We start from the raw sequence: 17,741 nt of genomic DNA, 5'->3' as shown, positions 1-17,741 counted from the left end.
CTTCTTGTTTTTGTTTAAACTTATTAAATTCAAAGAGCCAACTTATCTATATGAAGAACTTTCCTTTAGTAGATCACAACGTACACATAACATTCTAATTCCAACTCATCATACTAATTATCTGGGGAATTCATTCGTAGTCCGTGGCGCACGCCTGTGGAACGCTTTGCCTCATCGTCTGAAAAATCTTACTTCTATTAGTGATTTCAAGCAACAGTGTAGGGAATATTTAAGGAACACTTGATAGAAACAGTTTCTTGACTAGTTTATTTTCTCACCTAAATTCTTCTTGTTGAAGTCATTTTCATTTGTTTTTAGGTTAAGTTATTTCTCTTTGTTTATACAATGATCATTTCATGTACTCTAACCTAATTTTTAGTTAGTTTTAAGTTTTTTTTTGTTTGTAGTTTTATCATATTCGAACTAAATGATGTCTCTGTATACGATAAAAGGCTTGCCCTTATGTATATTTTTGAAATAAAGATACAAATACAAATACAAATACAAAATTCCTGATGCTCGCGCAGTGCATCAACACCGTCTACACGGAGGCCGTTTTCCAGAGCTTCTCCTGCGACCTTCTCCACTACCTCGAAGACATCCCCGATTGGTGCCACGAAATCTGGGTCAAATATGACACCCAACTCTCCCAAGGCTTATTCTTATTGGTACCAAAGAGGACAAACGACTGTTTAGGTAAAATAATTGCAAACAGAAGAAGCTCCTCTAGTCGTGGAAGATGGACTTAACTGGGACCGAAGGCCTACACCATCGACCGGATGTCGACAAGATTGCCGTCTTGTACGCCCTTCTTAACGAGATGAAAGGTCTTACCTGTAACCTGCTGGCGCAAATCTATACAATGACTTCAACCTGATTTATTTCATCTTCAGATTACTTCCGACGAGGGAATCATCATGAATAGCAGCGCCCAAATACTGTGCACCATCAGGATGGAATCAATCGCTAACATCGGCAAGAGGGTCGGCTTCAACGTGAATTAATATCTGTGCGATACCTTTTAATTTCGTGTATTTATTGTCAACTTGTTATTATTATTTATTTTCAATAAATATTGCGGTCGGTGACCCCGTGGTATCACGATGGCGCCACTCTGGAGGGACTGGTCGCGTTAAATCAAGTTGAACGGAACGGCAACTGATACGCGGTTCTTGGCTAGGGAGCGACGCTTGTAAGATGTTGTTTGGAGCTTGGAGCAATTACTTTTCGCAACACGTTGAACAGGTGTTTCGGCAGAGTTCCCAGTCAACTTTATAAGAATTCTTAAACGGGATTCAATTTAAATCGTTTACAAATTCCATTTTAAACGCAACAAAGAGTTCCGTTTACGTTCCGATTGTTGCGTTTAAAATGGAATTCGTAAACGATTCAAATTGAATTCCGTTTAAGAATTCTAATTAAGTTGACTGTGTTACCACACCTGAACGGGGCTAGCTTCCGGTGGATCTTCAGACCCACAGGGTGTATCTTCACTTTCATACGCATCCGTCACGATGTAGACCAGTTGCTGCTGCTGCGGTTTTATCCAAACCGTTGATGATGAGATGAGTTGCGCGCGAGAATAGCGATTTAGTCGTCCCTGATGGCCCGCTTCGCTATTCGCAGCCGGGGGCTTTGCTCGGAAACACTTTGCCGCCGTTTGGGGGTGTTTTGGATTTTCTTGAGCGTCTCCGCGGGAATCCACTACGAAGTCGACGTCCTTGGCGTTGGTCCGGTTTCTTGCACACAGCCGGAGGTTGCTTGCGCTTGCCGTACGAACCGAGGAACTGCTGGCTGAGGACTAGCAGCGGCCAAGAACACGTACAGGAAGAACGTTTCGCCGTCCAGGCCCTCGACGACCTTGATGATCGAGACGGTTTCGTTGAAGACGGCTTCCGAAAACTGGTTGCCGCTGGCACCTCGGTAGTTCAGCGCAATGTTAAGCCCGAACGGACGTCCGGCGAACGATTCCAACGGAAACAAGTACAAAATGGTCGCCTCGTGGCTGGGCTTGATTTCGTGGTTGTTCGCGATGGCCGAGAAGTTCTAGATTAAGTAGTTTAAGTCCATCCGACAGCGGAACGAAGCCTGGACTGTTTCCATAATGAAATCGTCGCTTCCTTTGTTGGCGAATCCGTCTAGGAACTCAACCGGGTAGTCGACCGGAAGCACAAACTGCGAGCCAGACCTAGCGGAGTGTAGAGGACTGGTAAACAACAGGAACTATTGGCGTCGCGAGATTTCGGTGTTTCCGGCCAATCATCCGTCTCCTCAACCTGGCCAGTTACCGACGCGTCCTCTCCCTCAACCTACCTCCGGGTTCAACCCATCCTCGGCGGCGTGGTCCATCAACCGGGAACCACCGTCCACGGTGAGCAAACCCACGTTAATTGCTGGCGGAGGGGTCGCTATTCGCGGTTTTGAACTCAGCTCCGACGGGAGGATGAAACCGAATGGCCAATCCGTTCGCAATGAAGCTGACCTCCGTGGACTGTTGTGCTACGACTCGGACTGCGGCGGTGGAAGAGAACGTCAATTAACTTGGGGTTAGTTTGGTTTTTTCGTTATTTATATTGGCCACTTACCCAAAAAGTTCAAAAAATGCTTATACATCTTTGTTTGTTTTCATTTTTGACTGCTCGAATACATCAAAATAAACAATTGTACAGTGCAGCTAGTTTGACGGAAAACTGCAAGAAAGAATATTTCATGGCAACCCTGACTGCATGAACAAGAATTTTCATTCGAGCACGATCTGACCACGATGAGCACGATGAGCGCGATCTGGCGCGATTTGCCGCGATGAGCAAAAAACAACCACGATGAAGGGGCGATGAGCGAATAAGGTGGAATTTGATGCGATTTGGTGCGATTTTAACCAAATCGCGAAGTGTCATCCCCCTCGCCATGGCTAGGTTAAAATACTGAAAAACATTTTATTTTCGTGATCAAATATATGGGAAAACTTTTATTAAAATCACCAAACAAAATAATTCAGTAACCACCGGTAAGGTTGCCGGGTAGTAAATTGACAACCTAATTTGGCAACGACCGGTGTGCGAGTGGGTGACTAAACTAAAATAGAAGCGTTACGGGTTAATAAAATAGCAACGATTTCCGCAACGCACCGGTAATGATGCTCTTAGAAAAAAATAAAGGGTAGGTACCAGCCTGATGGCAAGATTGTCAAATTGTATGTATGGGCCGCGATACTCACATTGGTTGGACCGTGGACCCCGCTATTTGGTCGCTTTACCCCTCTGACGCTAAATATAGGGTAAAAGAGCCAGCAAATGTGCAATTGAAAAAAAGTTTTTTTTTTGTGAAGAAATATTTCCAATTGTGTGTTTTGATGAATAATCTTGAATATGTTTTGTCGAAAAATAAATAACTAGAAAAAATATTATCCAGCCTTTTGAGGACGAATTCAATCGTTCACATTTTTTAATGTTAACTTTATTAACATATTTTAGTGTTAAATGAGGTTAAATGTCAACATTCCAAGGAGATAATGTACAGCTTGTGACGATAAACTACCTTTCCTTTACTTAGAAATCGTATCCAGAAGGAAAACGATCACCAGCTATGTTGGTCCGCACCGGGTTCTGAACTCCCATTTACGAGGCGGAAGCCTTACACGCAAAATCCAGATAACACAGATCTGTTTAAAAAAATTACACAGATTGTTGTTCAGTTCTAGCTTTCATAATCTGAGTAACTTAATTTGTTCCGTTTTGCGGGTCGATTTAAAAAGTCAGGCTCAACCTTCACTATTCACAGCTGTAGCACTCACTAATGCTTCGTTCTAGACTAGTTAAAGAGTCCAACGCGGATAAAAACTAGCAGAGCACGGTCGATTTGTAACGATACCACCAACTGTTTACTCACTTTGGAACATCCCTTCCTGTATCGATATTGCACTTTGTCGATCTATTATGAGAAGCCAGAAAGAACACTTTCATGCACAGCGTAAAACGCGCAAGCGTAAATGTGCTGGCGTTTATGCTTCGATTTGACGACTTGTCGATCTTTCGAGCGAGAACGAGTCGGGACTTCGAATTTGATGTTAAGTATATGATTCTGTATAAAACCAAAAATTTAAAAGGAAAAATAGGGTAAAAAAAACACGTAAAACACTAATATGGCTATATCTCTGGAAATACATTTTGGAAAAGCTTCAAATTTTAGGCCGAAGCAGATAATAGCGCATGTCTTTGAATGGCTTTTTGTTTGAAGTTGAATTCTTTTAATTTAGTGTGTTATCTGTTCGACATTTACTGGTCGAAAATTGTGAATCGAAAAATAAAATGTTCGTCTCCGACCCCACGGCTACAAATCTGAGATATAAAAAATGTGGCTTTTACGAGCGGTTTTCCAGTGATGGAAGACACAAACTTTTAAGAGCGGATACAGACATCGCTCAAGTATTTCAGAAAAAGAGCTCTAAAAAATCAGACTTTGAGTTCCGGGTTTTGGGCCAAAATTCAATCGAAAGACCGCATCTAAACCTTCAATTTAGTAATAGGATTTTTTTATGGGACGATTCCTCGCCGTGCACGTTTTTTTAAGATTTCTGATAAAAGCATTTTTCCAAAAGCAAACCTTAAACCTTTCTTTTGTAAGAAAGGCAAAACGCCAAAATTTTCCAATTTAACTTACCTTCTCATTCCAGCCAACCTCGGTGGCGTCTTCAGCCTGTGTCTCGGAATGAGCATCATTTCGCTGTTCGAAGTACTGTTCTACCTATTCTTCAGAATTCCTCGCATCCACCAGCAACTCCAGCAACAGCAGAGGGAAAGCGAAGTCAAGGTGGTGGCGGCCTTCACCCGACTGCAGACATTCCCCGCCCAGCCACAGCATCAGTAGTGGTTTGGAGGTTTTTTCGGGACTTTCGGATGAAGTAATATTGAGATTTAAGCGTTTCCATATAAAAATAGACAGTGTCGTTCGTGTTTATTGGTACATCCCAGCTTCGCTCTAGCAGCTGCTGCCGCTGGTGAGATTATTCTACATAATGTATGCAAAATTCTCTGAATTAGCACTTAACCAGTACAATTTGTTATACTCTTAAATTAAGTATAAAACATATATGCCTTTGTTTACTGCGTTAAATAGAAACTATATACAAGCAACAAAATCTTTGGGTCCCAAATTAGTAAAAACTTAAACAAAAAAAAAGATGATTTGCAAGACTCCAAGCCAATTGTGAACCGCACGCGGTTCCCGAAACTTTAGAAACCAATCTTCTTAAAAACATAATTAAACCTCCGCTTGATAGTTAGTCCCTTGGTCTTCCGGATCCAGTTGAGCAGTAACAGCAGCAGCAAAACCAACGAAACCGTCACGAACCAGTTCGAAGTCCAGCTGAACCCACTTCCACCACCTCCATCGTTTGGACTCAACGCAAAGTCGCCGGAATCCGCGTACCGTGCGTAAGGCTGCTGCTTCTGATTCTGCTGCTGCTGCTGTTGCTGACCTCCGGCAATACGGGAATCTCCTCCGGCGATGGGCACTTTGACGCCGACCGAACCCACCGAAGGATGAGCCGCGGTCGGGTTGGCGAAGCCGTTGGGCGGCGCGTTCGGCGGAATCTTGTCCGTCTTTTTGTTGCGCCAGCCCGGGACGTCCGGCTCGTCGTTGGCGCTGATTACGGTTGCTGAAATATGGAAGAGGGAAAGAGAGGGATTAGTTCAGTTGTACACTAGCGAGCAGGTTAGTTGAACCACACCACAATAATTAAAAAAAATCTAATTTGTGTTGGATAACTTTGCCACCAAGTTGCCGTTATGACGCTTGTAGGATCGTAGTAACCATGGGTTTTCGATATAATGACAATTGGTGTAATATTTAATCTAGTTTTATTAACCACACAAATTAGGAGAGATTCTAAAACGCTGTTATGGCAAAGACATACATATATTTAACAAAGTCGATAAGCTCAAGTGAGTAATAAAACGCTGTCTCTTCTACTGCTAACCACCAACCAACTCGGACTTGTTTGTTGATCTGCTTTCATTTCCAGTTACCTAAGTCTAAATTATCAACTCGAGATCCGTCCAGATGATCTGATAGCAAAGTCAAAGTCATGCAGGTTCTTTTGCAAACTGGACACCTCAAAACTGCAAGCTTGCTGGAAATGAACCTATGAAGCATGAACCTCTTTCCCACTAGATCGTATATACTAAAGAGGACTGAAATGATTGCCAGATTTGTAGTCGATCGCAGTAGCCGGGGCGCGAAAAGCTCATTCAGGAAAATTTTCTTCAAGCTGACATGCCACGACTTGAACTTACTCCTCACCAGAATCTCAGTAATATTCAATATCAACAACAGGCCGGATTGTGCATCGACTGCTTGAAGGCTCTATAACGTGTCGGAATAAAGTCAGTAATGATCCAGAACAGAAGCAAACAATTAACCTTGACGGAACTGTTTTGAAACTAAGTGACTAGAGCTTGCTGTAATTGATGTTGCACAGCAACTACTCCTGTCTTTTAGAGACTTTAAAGTAATTTATATTGAAGCAACATGCAAAAAGCAACAACCAACATGAAAAATAAGCTAGCGAAGATAACACCAAACATCGCTAACATCGTAATCCTTTATACAACCTCTAAAAAAGGTATGGTGGTCATTGTCCCAAAGACTGACGAACAAAATAGAGTTCACTGGCCATTTCTATCCGTCACCTAGACCGCACTGCACTGTCATTCGAAATCAGGGACATAAGCATGCAGGCACCATTCGAAACCTAAAAAGAGTTGTTGTCACCAGGAGATAGCGACATACATGGAGAAAAAATCCGGCATATACAGCATAGCAACGCTAACGTAGGATAATCGTAGCCGCAGCCACTCGGCGCTTCGGAATGAAGCCAGAAGCCGAAGCCGTTTAGCGAAAGCAAAAGGAGTTGAATGCTCGCTCTATAATTGAGGAGATTTAGATGAGTTCGCTCTTTAAAATCAATTTTTTTTGTCGAGTGCACTTAAAGTACACAATGTTGAAGTCCGTGTTAGGGAAACGCTTTCTATTCTGATAGCGTTTCTGCTATTTACAAAAGTGATATAAAAATACGAACATCGCTCAACGTAGCTTGTTTTCATTGACCAGACGACGAGTACCCATCACCAAGCAACAGCTATGAAGTTTTTTTCGCAAATCCGGTTATATCCGTCACCTGAATAACATCGAACCAAAGAGTATTTAAACTCGGAACAATTTTCCGCTGCTTTCCAGCATCGTAGCAATCGTTGCAAAAAAAAAGTTGTTTGACAATTAGACAGTTTGAAATCGAAATCTAATGTGTCCATACCAATATGCATTTTTGTTCACGGTTAAGACTATTGGGCACATTTTTTGAAGAAACCAACAAACGCTGCTGTGAACTATTTCCGTGCGCCCGGCCCCTTCTCTCTGATCGAACTGTCTGAATATACAGATCTGAGGTTTCTACTGAGACAGTTAAAAACGAGAGCAGGCACAACTACAAAGCTGTTAAAACGTAATTGACACCAGGATGTAGCGACAGCTATGGAGAAAATTTCCAGCAATCAGGTCATCCAATGATGAAAGCGGATAAACGCAGGATGATCGTAGCCGTATCCATTCTAAGAGCAGGAGAACCGAAGCCACGCTAAGCGTACGCAAAAGGAGTTGAATACTCGTTCTTAAATTTAAGAGTCAAAATATCCAACCCCCACACCTACCTCACCTTTTTGACTCTCGAGCTTGCGAAACAGGTTGACGCTGTTGTCGATCTCGTTGCCGAGCAGGCCACCCGCCGGGATCTGGGCCTGCCGCGCCAGCAGTTCCTGCTGCTGCTGGAGCATCAGCCGCTCGTTCAGGCCGTACCCGCTGAGCGAGGACATGTTCAGCGAGACGGGTTGCTCCCAGCGGAGCGGCCGACAGAGCGGCAGGTCGCGCTTCTCGTTGCCCGGCCCCTGCAGCACCTTGGAGTAGAGGTGCAGGTTGTTGGTGGCGAGACGGGTTGGGGGTTTGGCGTCTGAAAAGGGGAGATTTCGGTTAGTGGTTGTTTTTTGGAGGAGAGGGAAGGAGGGAACTTACCGCTGAGGATTTCGTTGCGCCGACTGCTGTTCAAATCCCGTAGGAGATTCGTCACGTGCGAGGTCATCGTGTACTCCAGCAATGAATCCAGCAGCCAGAAGCACGGCTTATCCAGGTGGGTCGAGTCCAGGCAGTTCGAGTCGCCGTAGATCGCGATGCGACCACCGATCTTGCGACCCTTCCCTCCAGCGGAACTGTCATTAAACTTGACCGGCTTGGGTTGATCCGGCTCCAGCTTGAGCAGCGTCTTCGGCACCTCCACCATGATGATCTTCTCGCCGGTAAAGTTCTGCTTCTTCTCCAGCAACAGTTGGCTGATCTCCTCCGGGTGCTGGATCTTCTTGATGTCGTCCTGATCGGCGTCATCCTCGGCCATATTGCGCAGCAGATCAAAGTCCGGATTACCGATCGCGTTCCCGCTCTCAAAGTCCAGCCGCTGCTCGCCACCCTCGTTCGGGATGTTGTCGTCAAAGTCGTCCGGGAAGGACTTGACGCCGCCGAGCAGGATGCGCTTGTTGATAATCGAGTCGCGATCGATCTGGCGTTCCTCGCTGCGATCCGCGTCCAGATCCAGATTGAAGCCGTTGAACGGGTCGGGGTTCGGGGTGGCGGGTTGGACTTTCGAGTAGGTGTGATCGGTTTGGAGCAGGCCGAGAATTGCGGTTTTGGCGCGGGTCTTCTGCCGCTTTTCGTCCGGAGACAGGATGTCGAAGCCCTGATCGAAGAGATCGCGCTCGATGAGGATCGTGTTGTTCCCGGTGGGAAACTTTAGGATGTTACACCCGGAGGCGTAGTACATACGGTGATCGCGCATGTCAAAGTACCCCTCGGAGACCTTATCCCCGAGGATGATGTCGAAATCCCGGAGCAGTTCGTTCAACGCCGGAACGTTGGCTCCACCGGTGTCCGGCATCCACCACTGGCGCGTGTTTTCGTCGTAGAACTTGATCTTGCGCATCACGGTCGTGTTGTACCAGTCGGCAAACACGATCACGCTGAGGTCGCGCTCCAGAATGTCGTTCTTCAGCTTGATGATCTCCTCGTGGAAGTATTCCTCTTCCGGATCTACGAGGAGTAGCGTTCCGTAGTGACTAGCGTTGAAGCAGGTGTACGGGGCGCCCAGAACCTCTACGTAATAGCCGGCATTCCTGAGGTGCGTGTACATGTCCTTGAAGTTGGTGTGGATGTGATCTGCGCGCCAATCCAGTGGATCCGACTTGATCTTCAGGTTGTCGCGAGGTAGATAACCCGGTGGGTACCTCAAGCTGTGGTACTGATCCCACAGGATCCGTTTATGTCTCGGAGGTTGCGGAATTATGTTCACCTTGATCGGGAAGCTGACGGTCCCGTTGCGGGGTTCGTTCTCCCCCGGACCGGCGGGACTCTGCACGGTCAACGTTACATGACCCTGCGCTACCCCTTCAAACTTCTGTCCCGCTTCGTTAACCCCAATTTGAACTGCCATCCAGCCGGCCCACGGCCACAACTGCTCGGAAAACGTGACCGATATGTTGAGCATTTGACCGTTTTCATTGGTGTACGGATGCCAGGTTGGTCGGTTGATGACCCTCCCAATAACGCCCATCCCGTTGAGGATCGTTACGTTCGCGATCACCGGAGCGCTCGTGTGGTACAGACTCTGCGTCGTGTACGGCCACATGTAGTCCTCGGTAAAGTCCAGATAAGCGGGTGAGAGTGTGACCTTCGGTTTGTACGTGGACAAGATCTTCATGCTCTTCAGGATGTTCAACTTGCCGTGACCTTGCTCAAACATATTATTCTCCTGAAGACGCTGCGCGCCCTCGATCAACGACTGCTTCATCGAAGCCGGGTTGACGTGATCAAGTCGGTTTATCACGCCACTTGCCAACAAGGTCACCGCTCCAGCTACGACCGGCGAAGCTACTGAAGTTCCGGACAAAGACTTGCATCCCCCGTTCAGATTACTCCCCTTTACCTGACTCCCGTACGTCACAATATCCGGCTTCAACCGGCCGTACCCGTTCGGCAACTCCCACGTCGTCATGCCCCTCGAGCTGAACTTGGCGATGTTATCGTTGTAGTCCATCCCACCAACCCCGATCACGTCCATCTGATCCCCAGGATTGTTCAACGTCCCGTACAGCGGTCCATCATTCCCAATAGCCGACACCATGATCACCTTGTTCGCCGACAACTCCAGCACCTTCTCCACAAACGGTTGATCCAAAAAGTCCGGCCCGCCAATACTCAAATTCAGCACGTTGATCTTCTTCAAGATCGCGTAATTAAACGCGTCCAGAAACCACGACGTGTACGAAACCTGATTGTTCGTAAACACCCGGAAGATGTGCAGCTCCGAGTCCGGCGCAAAGCCTAAACACTCCTTCGACGAAGCGATGATCCCCGCCACGAACGTCCCGTGACTAACCCCGTCATCCAGCGTCTTCTCGTTGGTCCAATTCGTCCGCTCCTTAACCGACTTGAAGTGAGGATGGTTCTTCGACAACCCCGTGTCAAAAACCGCCACCTTTACCCCTTTCCCTGTAATTCCCATCCCCCACAGGACGTCCGCCTTCAACAACGAAGTAATCTGCCTCGGAATCGCCCTCAACAGCCTCCTATTCGTATGCCTCGGAACCACCTGCTGCTGCGTTTCGTTCAACTCGTTAACATCCGTCGAAAGTTTTCGTTTAAAATTCTCATACGTCTCGATCAGCTCGGCCACCTCCTCGTCCTGTTCAGCGTCCTCGCCAAAATCATCCCGCTCAACTTCACCCCCGTCATCACCATCCACCGCCGGATCAATCGGAACGTATTTGAGCGTCCGGTGGACCATGCGCTGCGGCGAAACAGACTTGATGGACGGGTGCGATCTAAGCAGGTCGATTCCGGAGGCGGATCCGTCGGGGTCGGGCGCCTCGTCCAGCGTCAGCACGTCAAAGTCGCTCGGGAAGTCGCTCATCGCGTTCGAGCGCGCGAGCACCTTCCAGTTTTTGATCTGTGAAAGAGGGAGAAAATTTTAATCAGATATTGGTTTCGTTGGTGAGGTTTTCAAATTATTGTTCGTGCTGTTGACATTCCTCCTAAACGTCTGTTTTACGTCGACGTCGAGGTTGGGATTTTGACAGGTGCACAGTTTACATTATTGCAACGTGGTTCTATAAAAAAGCAGGCGAACCCTGTCGTGGCCCCTTGGAGCACGAAGAATGTCAGGAAAAGGGACTCTTCCTTGAGCTTACTGATACCATACGTTACTGAAACCCCACATTGAAAATGGTCCGAAAAACTCTGTTTCGAACCTCCCGAAAACTCTCAAATAGAAACTGCGAGGAACTGCGAAATTCAGGATGCTGCGTCAATCTTGATGAAAATTTGTGAGATGGTTGTTTAGATAGCGCTGCCACTATGCCCGGAAACCAACACAGTGTTTAAATGCGATACAAAAGGGTGAACCATCGGTTTGTGCACTGTTAGGCACACTGCCTTAGTTTTGCTTGAAGCCGCGTTACATATTAAATGGCAACACGATCGCTTTCGACTTTGTCAGTGTTATTCAGTGTTTGTATGCCTTTATTGCAGGGAGTCTCGCTATATTCAAGCAATATATCTCTCGACCACAAGGTTTCACAACGTACAACTTCCCAGATGTCTAAGAAAAACGTCAGCAAAGTCCAAACGTGAACTTTTATACGTCGATGAAGACAGTTTGTTAAATGCGTATCTACTGTGCATGACAACCGGTGACTATTTTGGCTCTGTCTCCAAGGAAACCAGAGAATTCAACATTCAACAGGATGAAAGCAGCAATCGATGAAAGATTCGAACAGCGATCAACAAAAATCCTGCAGCGTGTTAAAAAAAACAAGCTTCTGGAGCAACAAAAAACGAAAACTGCGGCGACAATTTGTAATATTACATCTGCAGAACTACGCACTGAATTGAACCTCCTTAAGACGAAGGAAAGAAAGTATGAACAACCTAGTTCTCGTTAAATGGCGGGCTTCGTAAACGCATACTAGGTACTTGAAGACTCACATCCGTGTTAGGGAAGCGCCTATTCGGTAGCCAATTTTAGGCATCTAGCGGCGACGGGCTGGTATGCGCTACCCAACATTATTGGCAATATGGCGGCGTTTGTTTATAAACAGTACGTTTTGTAAACATATAGTTTTTTCTTGATTCAAAAAGTAAATTGAGTGTTAGTTGCTGCTTCCAAATGTAAAATGCGTTGTATTATTCCGAATTGTGTCCCGTCTGTTACAGTTTTGCTGCACCGGTAAATGAGCAATATATTTCAAAAAAAAAAATAACTTAGAAAAACAGCGACGAGAACCATTTCCAGAAGTTTATTTCTCAAGTGATTGACTGTTTCATGACAATCCGGCTTCGTAAATATTGCAAGACTATCCTTCCACGCAAAGAATATATCAGAAGTCACAACACAAAAATGTACCTTTTTCAAAGTACTCCAACCAATAAAATAGTAAAAAAATATAATTCACGTTTTTTAAAACATCTACTCCAAAATACGTATAAAACAAGAAATCATTTAAGGCTACACAGTTTTAAAGCGATACCGACTTCAACTCCTGCATCTGGAAATTTAACGACTCCAGCACTCCAAAAAAGCTCAACTTAGAATCCTTCTCTGACTCCAACAACAACAAATTTGATAAAAATAAATCTGCTACGACTCCGACTGCACATATTTCAACGACTTCTACTGCATCTTCTCATCATCCGTCGAATCCTATTCCAGCGCACCAAAAAGTCCCGACTTCACGCAGGGTGGCCATTCAGTCGGGAAATCGGGAAAGTCGGGAAAAAGTCGGGAATTCGCCAAAATCCGCAAAAAAACGGGAAAAAGTCGGGAATTTATGATTTTTTGTCAAAAAGTCGGGAAAAGTCGGGAATTCTAAGCATACTTGTTTGAAAATTATTTTTTAACTCTTGAATAATTTTGTAATAATTTGTGCAATTTTCAAATTGAATTCGCTCAATTCTACTTTAGTAACTTACTTAAAATTTAAGGTTCTTTTCACTAATTCAATATATTTGAGTATGGAAAAGCTGTTTAAAACATTCAAAATCTTAATTTATATTGGAGTCTTTGACACAGATCTTCATAATATTTTTCATAAATCATATGATCTCTTTTTTTTTGTTTATCAAACAAGAGGTTAAGTTAATGATAAACTAATATAAAAATAGAGCCTAATGGCCAGCTTAGAGTTATGATTCTATTTCATTTTGTCACATAGATTGAATATTTGAAAACAGATTCCAACTTGAGTTTGGCAATGGTTTTTTTTTGGTAAATATTTTTAATTGTTTAACTAAATTCATTAAGTAATTAAAAATATTTTTTTTTTCAAATGTTGCCTTTTAACTTTTTTTGAGAGTATGGGTAAATTACCTATCATACAAAAAGCTTGATTTTCAGCTTTCGGAAAATTTAAATATCGAATAAAATCCAAAATTTAAAAACTTTTTTTACGTTTTGAAAATATAAAGAAAATTTGGAAATTGCAAAAAAATAATCCAAGAAAGTTAGATTTATTGCAAAACTGTTAAAAAAATTGTCTCTTCAAACATTTTGCTTAAAATAAGTGGTAAAACATGAAATCATATCAAACTGAATGTTCATTGAAAAAAAAAAACAGTTAAATACTGACCACTAGATAAACTAAAATTGAAAAAATATATATCAAAAATTACAAAATTAAAAAGGGAACTTGGCAGAAACATTTTTTTTATAAATTCCTTGACATTTTTCTAAATCCTTTGAATGAATAATATCAGCAATTATGTTTTAATCATTCTTTGATTTAAAATAATGATGAAGTTTAAAAAAATAGAAAAAAAATTTAAGTTCAGTTATCTTTGACCTTTTGATGAAACGAACCAGATGAAACGAAGTATCAAAAACTATACTTTTGCCAATTTAAAAAATAACAAGGAAATTGTAAGTATTGTTGAACTTTCGATATTTTTTTCAAAGTCTAATAATTAGTCTTTGAATTATTATGATTCAGAGTAGAAACACAAACAATTATTGTTTGTGTTTCTACTCTGAATCATAATAATTTAATTCCATTTTTGAAGCTTTTTTAAATTGTTGTTTAGTTTTTGTATTTACAAAAAATGCCTTTATTTGGATTATTTTTAAATTCATTTAATTTTTTTTTGTGGTTAATATTGACATTTCTTATAGAAAGTTTTTTGTATGAAATCATTCTTTCGATAAGAAATGCGTATTGTTTGAGCATTCTGAAAAAGTCTGGAAAAAAAGTCGGGAAAAAGTCGGGAATTTGAAAATGGGATTTGAGTGGTCACCCTGTTCACGTGTTCCGACCCCTTAGCTTTGATATATTAAATAATTTGAGGTGATAACATACAAAATAACAATACAACTTCGTATTGATTTGTCCACGTTTGTTTAAAAATTTTCCGAAAAGTGTATGAAATGATGGCAAAGCAATCCACTTTAACGACCCCCGGGTCTTTTGTGGGCTCTGTTGCAAGTTTCTGCTCATTTCTAGGCGTCCGAAGGTTATGTGTGGTGAGTCACCCATAGCCTCTTTTTACGCAAATGGACCGACGTTTTGCTTCCCCATCCGATAGAAGGCGTGATCAGGCAAATCTCGTCTCGAAAAATGCCACCGGGTCCGTCTGGGATTGAACCCAGGCCATACTGGGGTTGGAGGCTACCACGCTAACCACTAAACCACCGGACCCGGCTGGATGTCTGCTAAATTCAAATGAAACAAAATTTGATTATTGAATTAAGAATGGTATAAAAACACGGGAAAGAACACTTTTTGAAAGTAATTTCCATAAAAAGGCACAAATGACCCTTTTAAAATGTTAGTCTTGATTAAAAAAAATGATTGTTATTGTTTTCGAAAAGATCGAAAAAATTAACAAATTAGGGCGTCCAATTTTCCCAGGTTTTGAATTTCCCGGGAAACGGAAAAAATGTTTTTGGAATTTCGGGAATTCCCGGGATCCCAAAAAAGTGTCCACGTGGTTTATGGATGGTCCCTTTACTGATCCGCAAAATGCTCAGCGCTTTATACATTTAATATATTTTTTAAAGACTGGGTAAATCATTTACTTATATTTATGGATTTAAATTTGGAAAAATCATATTTATTTATTTTTCACCACAAATGTATCGATTAAATACAGCTATTTAAGCCATTTTTTGGCATAATGTTTTTAATTTGCATGGCAATATCTCTGCAACTAAGGGTCGTATCAACATAGTTCAAAAAAGCAAAATATAGAGAATTTCCTCAGCTTTTCAAAACTATTTTTTTCGAGTGGGCAAACATGGGCACTAATTTAAAAAAATGAATAACTTTTTTCAAAAAAGTTACCTAAAAATGGCTATAACTTGAAAACTGTTTACTATATCACAATTTCAGTAAAGTACTTTTTTGATGAAAATTCGATTTAACATCGAAAAATAAAGTTGATTTTTTTTTGCGACCGGTACTTCCATTTTTTGAAAAAAAAAAATAGTATTGATTCAAAAATTCATAACTCGGTCATAGATTTTTTGCCCATTCTGGAAATTTCTGAAAAGTTGGTCCCCTAAAACATATTAGAAAATGAAAAAAAATAGTGTTTTTTTTTTGCAAATCAAGTTTTAGTGAGAAAAAGTAAAATAAAAAATCACCAGTTTTTTTACCGTACCTTCAAAAGATACAGATTTTTGAATTTTCATAAATCTTTTTTGTATGGACAGCTGCCAAATTTGTATGGAAAAGTATATGGACAATCAAACCATGCAAAATGGCTTCTTTGGGCATACCGAAGGCACCAAAAAAGTTTCAGCCGGATTAAAAAAATACAAAAAAAAAATCGATTTACCAAATAACTGTGGTAGAAATGTATCCACCGCGATCAATTTTTGACAGTTCGACGCCAACGAATTATTTCAAGAAAATTCACCGCGCTTAACCAAAATCAAATTAACAATGCAACTACGAACTATGAGCTCGTAAAGTTTTTGAAAAATGCAAAAATCGGCTAAAGCGGCCTACAATAGGAAACTCGCAGGATCGCAGATGCAAGCGCAAGTTTTAAACTCATGCAAATCAATCTGATCTTCTACAATGACAATGCTGCGGTGCTGCGATTCTGTACTAAAATCGCAGACCGCAGGTCGCATGTTCTAAATTTTGAAATAAATGAAAATTTTCGCAGGATTTCTGCGTTGACAGTTCCAAATGGGAAATCACAGCAACCAACGCAGCTCATTGTATATACTCGCAGGAAAGTGCGTATTTGAAACGAAAATTGTTCGCATCTGTCATCGCGGCGCAGCGTAGGATCGCAGCAGTTTCCCGATGTAGATCAGGCTTAAGGGGCTCAAAACGCATCGATTTTTTGGTTTAAATCCTATTTAAAATTCATTGTCAAAGCGCCAGGTCCTCTCGCAACCAATCAAGCTGATATTTGGGATTCGGGCTCAGTAAACCTAGTGAATCATACCCTGGAATGCCCGCAAAATTTACCCGTTTTGTTACATCCTAATGTATACGTGAAGATATATCTAGGAGGTGTATTTAAAAAGTTAAATTTTTGAGTGATTTTATGGCCTTTCCTTTTTTTTTGAACAAGGAAAAAATCCTGTAATTTTTCCTAATGTTGAATAGTGTTTCTCTGTTGCTTAACAAAGTCAAATAAAGAATATTGTAATTCGACCTAATTTGATACCCAATCAATTCACTTGCAATCTTATCAGTTCCATTGTGTGATTACAATCGTTTCCTGATTAGATCGCACACACATTGCTTTTCATTATCATCGATTTGTTTACCTTTGATCCGTTGAGCGCCGCCTGGATGTACTTTTCCCGCGCCGCCCTCCGATAATATCCATCGTACTGCACGATGTACTCGTTCTGGACCACATTCGTCGAAAACTGGATCTCGATCCGGTGGAGCGCTCGGCGCGTTCCATTGTTGTTACTATTGCTACTGCTACTACTGCTATTGCTAGTAGAACTGTTTAAATTATCACAGCAATTGGCTAAACTGCTTACGCTACTAACATTTTGATGATGATCTGCGTTGTTGTAATTATTGCTACTATTGCTAAAGCTATTGGTTAAATTTGTACAATCACTGAACAGCAACAGGACCACGGTTAAGATACATTTCGAGAGGAAACTTCCGGCCGGAGCTCTCATCTTCCCCCCCGCGCCCTTTTCCTCTGCTACTTCCGGGTTGCTTTTTCTCCAAACTCCCCCACAAAACGTCCAACTTCCGGGGTGACACCCCGCTCTCAATCCTCCCGCCCGGCCAAATTCCGCGCCAACCACAAATTAGCGAGGCGTAATTTCTTTTTCGCCATTTTTAACCCTTTCAAACGCAGAGCACAAAATTACGTCGACTTTCTCTGCGCCAAACACGGTTCCTGGAAGGTCCGCGGCATTGTATTTCGTTTTTATTCGCGGCCACGACGGCGATTACATCACCCGGAACGTTTCGAATAGTTGCTTAACGGGAATTACTCGCGGGAAATGATAAAAATTTCGCAAACACCCCTTTATAGGGCTAAATTTAGTCGACTTTTGTTACAAATTATTGTTTTTCACGCACAAACACTGATGAAAATTGCAACCTGTCAAAACGGATTTGACAGCGAGGGGAAGGGGTGCCAGATTTGCACGGAAAACCGGC

The 17,741-nt window shown here is 42.5% G+C and overlaps 2 protein-coding genes across 3 annotated transcripts in view; one reads left to right on the top strand and one right to left on the bottom strand.

The window, feature by feature from the left end:
• The window catches only part of LOC6053225 (sodium channel protein Nach), a 30,998-nt gene extending 26,132 nt beyond the window's left edge, over positions 1-4,866 (top strand). The window contains exon 7 of the mRNA XM_038250500.1: positions 4,673-4,866. Within this exon, the coding sequence (XP_038106428.1) occupies positions 4,673-4,866 (194 nt within the window). The remainder of the gene's footprint in view (positions 1-4,672) is intronic.
• Positions 4,867-4,920: 54 nt separating this feature from the next.
• Positions 4,921-17,691, bottom strand: LOC6036897 (membrane-bound transcription factor site-1 protease). Of its 2 annotated transcripts, none has more exons than XM_038253675.1 (4): positions 16,877-17,691; positions 8,065-11,044; positions 7,712-8,002; positions 4,921-5,656 (listed from the first exon to the last, which is right to left on the bottom strand). In XM_038253675.1, exons 1-4 carry the CDS (start codon positions 17,246-17,248, stop codon positions 5,232-5,234), a joined length of 4,068 nt encoding a protein of 1,355 aa, XP_038109603.1. In that variant the 5' UTR covers positions 17,249-17,691; the 3' UTR covers positions 4,921-5,231. The 2 variants fall into 2 exon arrangements, with proteins under 2 accessions (XP_038109603.1, XP_038109604.1); XM_038253676.1 differs by having other exon boundaries at positions 5,513-5,656; positions 7,707-8,002.
• Positions 17,692-17,741: the final 50 nt, after the last annotated feature.

The sequence above is a fragment of the Culex quinquefasciatus genome, chromosome 2 (assembly GCF_015732765.1).
Source record: "Culex quinquefasciatus strain JHB chromosome 2, VPISU_Cqui_1.0_pri_paternal, whole genome shotgun sequence".
NCBI lineage: Eukaryota > Metazoa > Arthropoda > Insecta > Diptera > Culicidae > Culex > Culex quinquefasciatus.
Note: the sequence above shows the minus strand (reverse complement) of the source record. Positions and strands in the feature narration are given on the sequence as shown.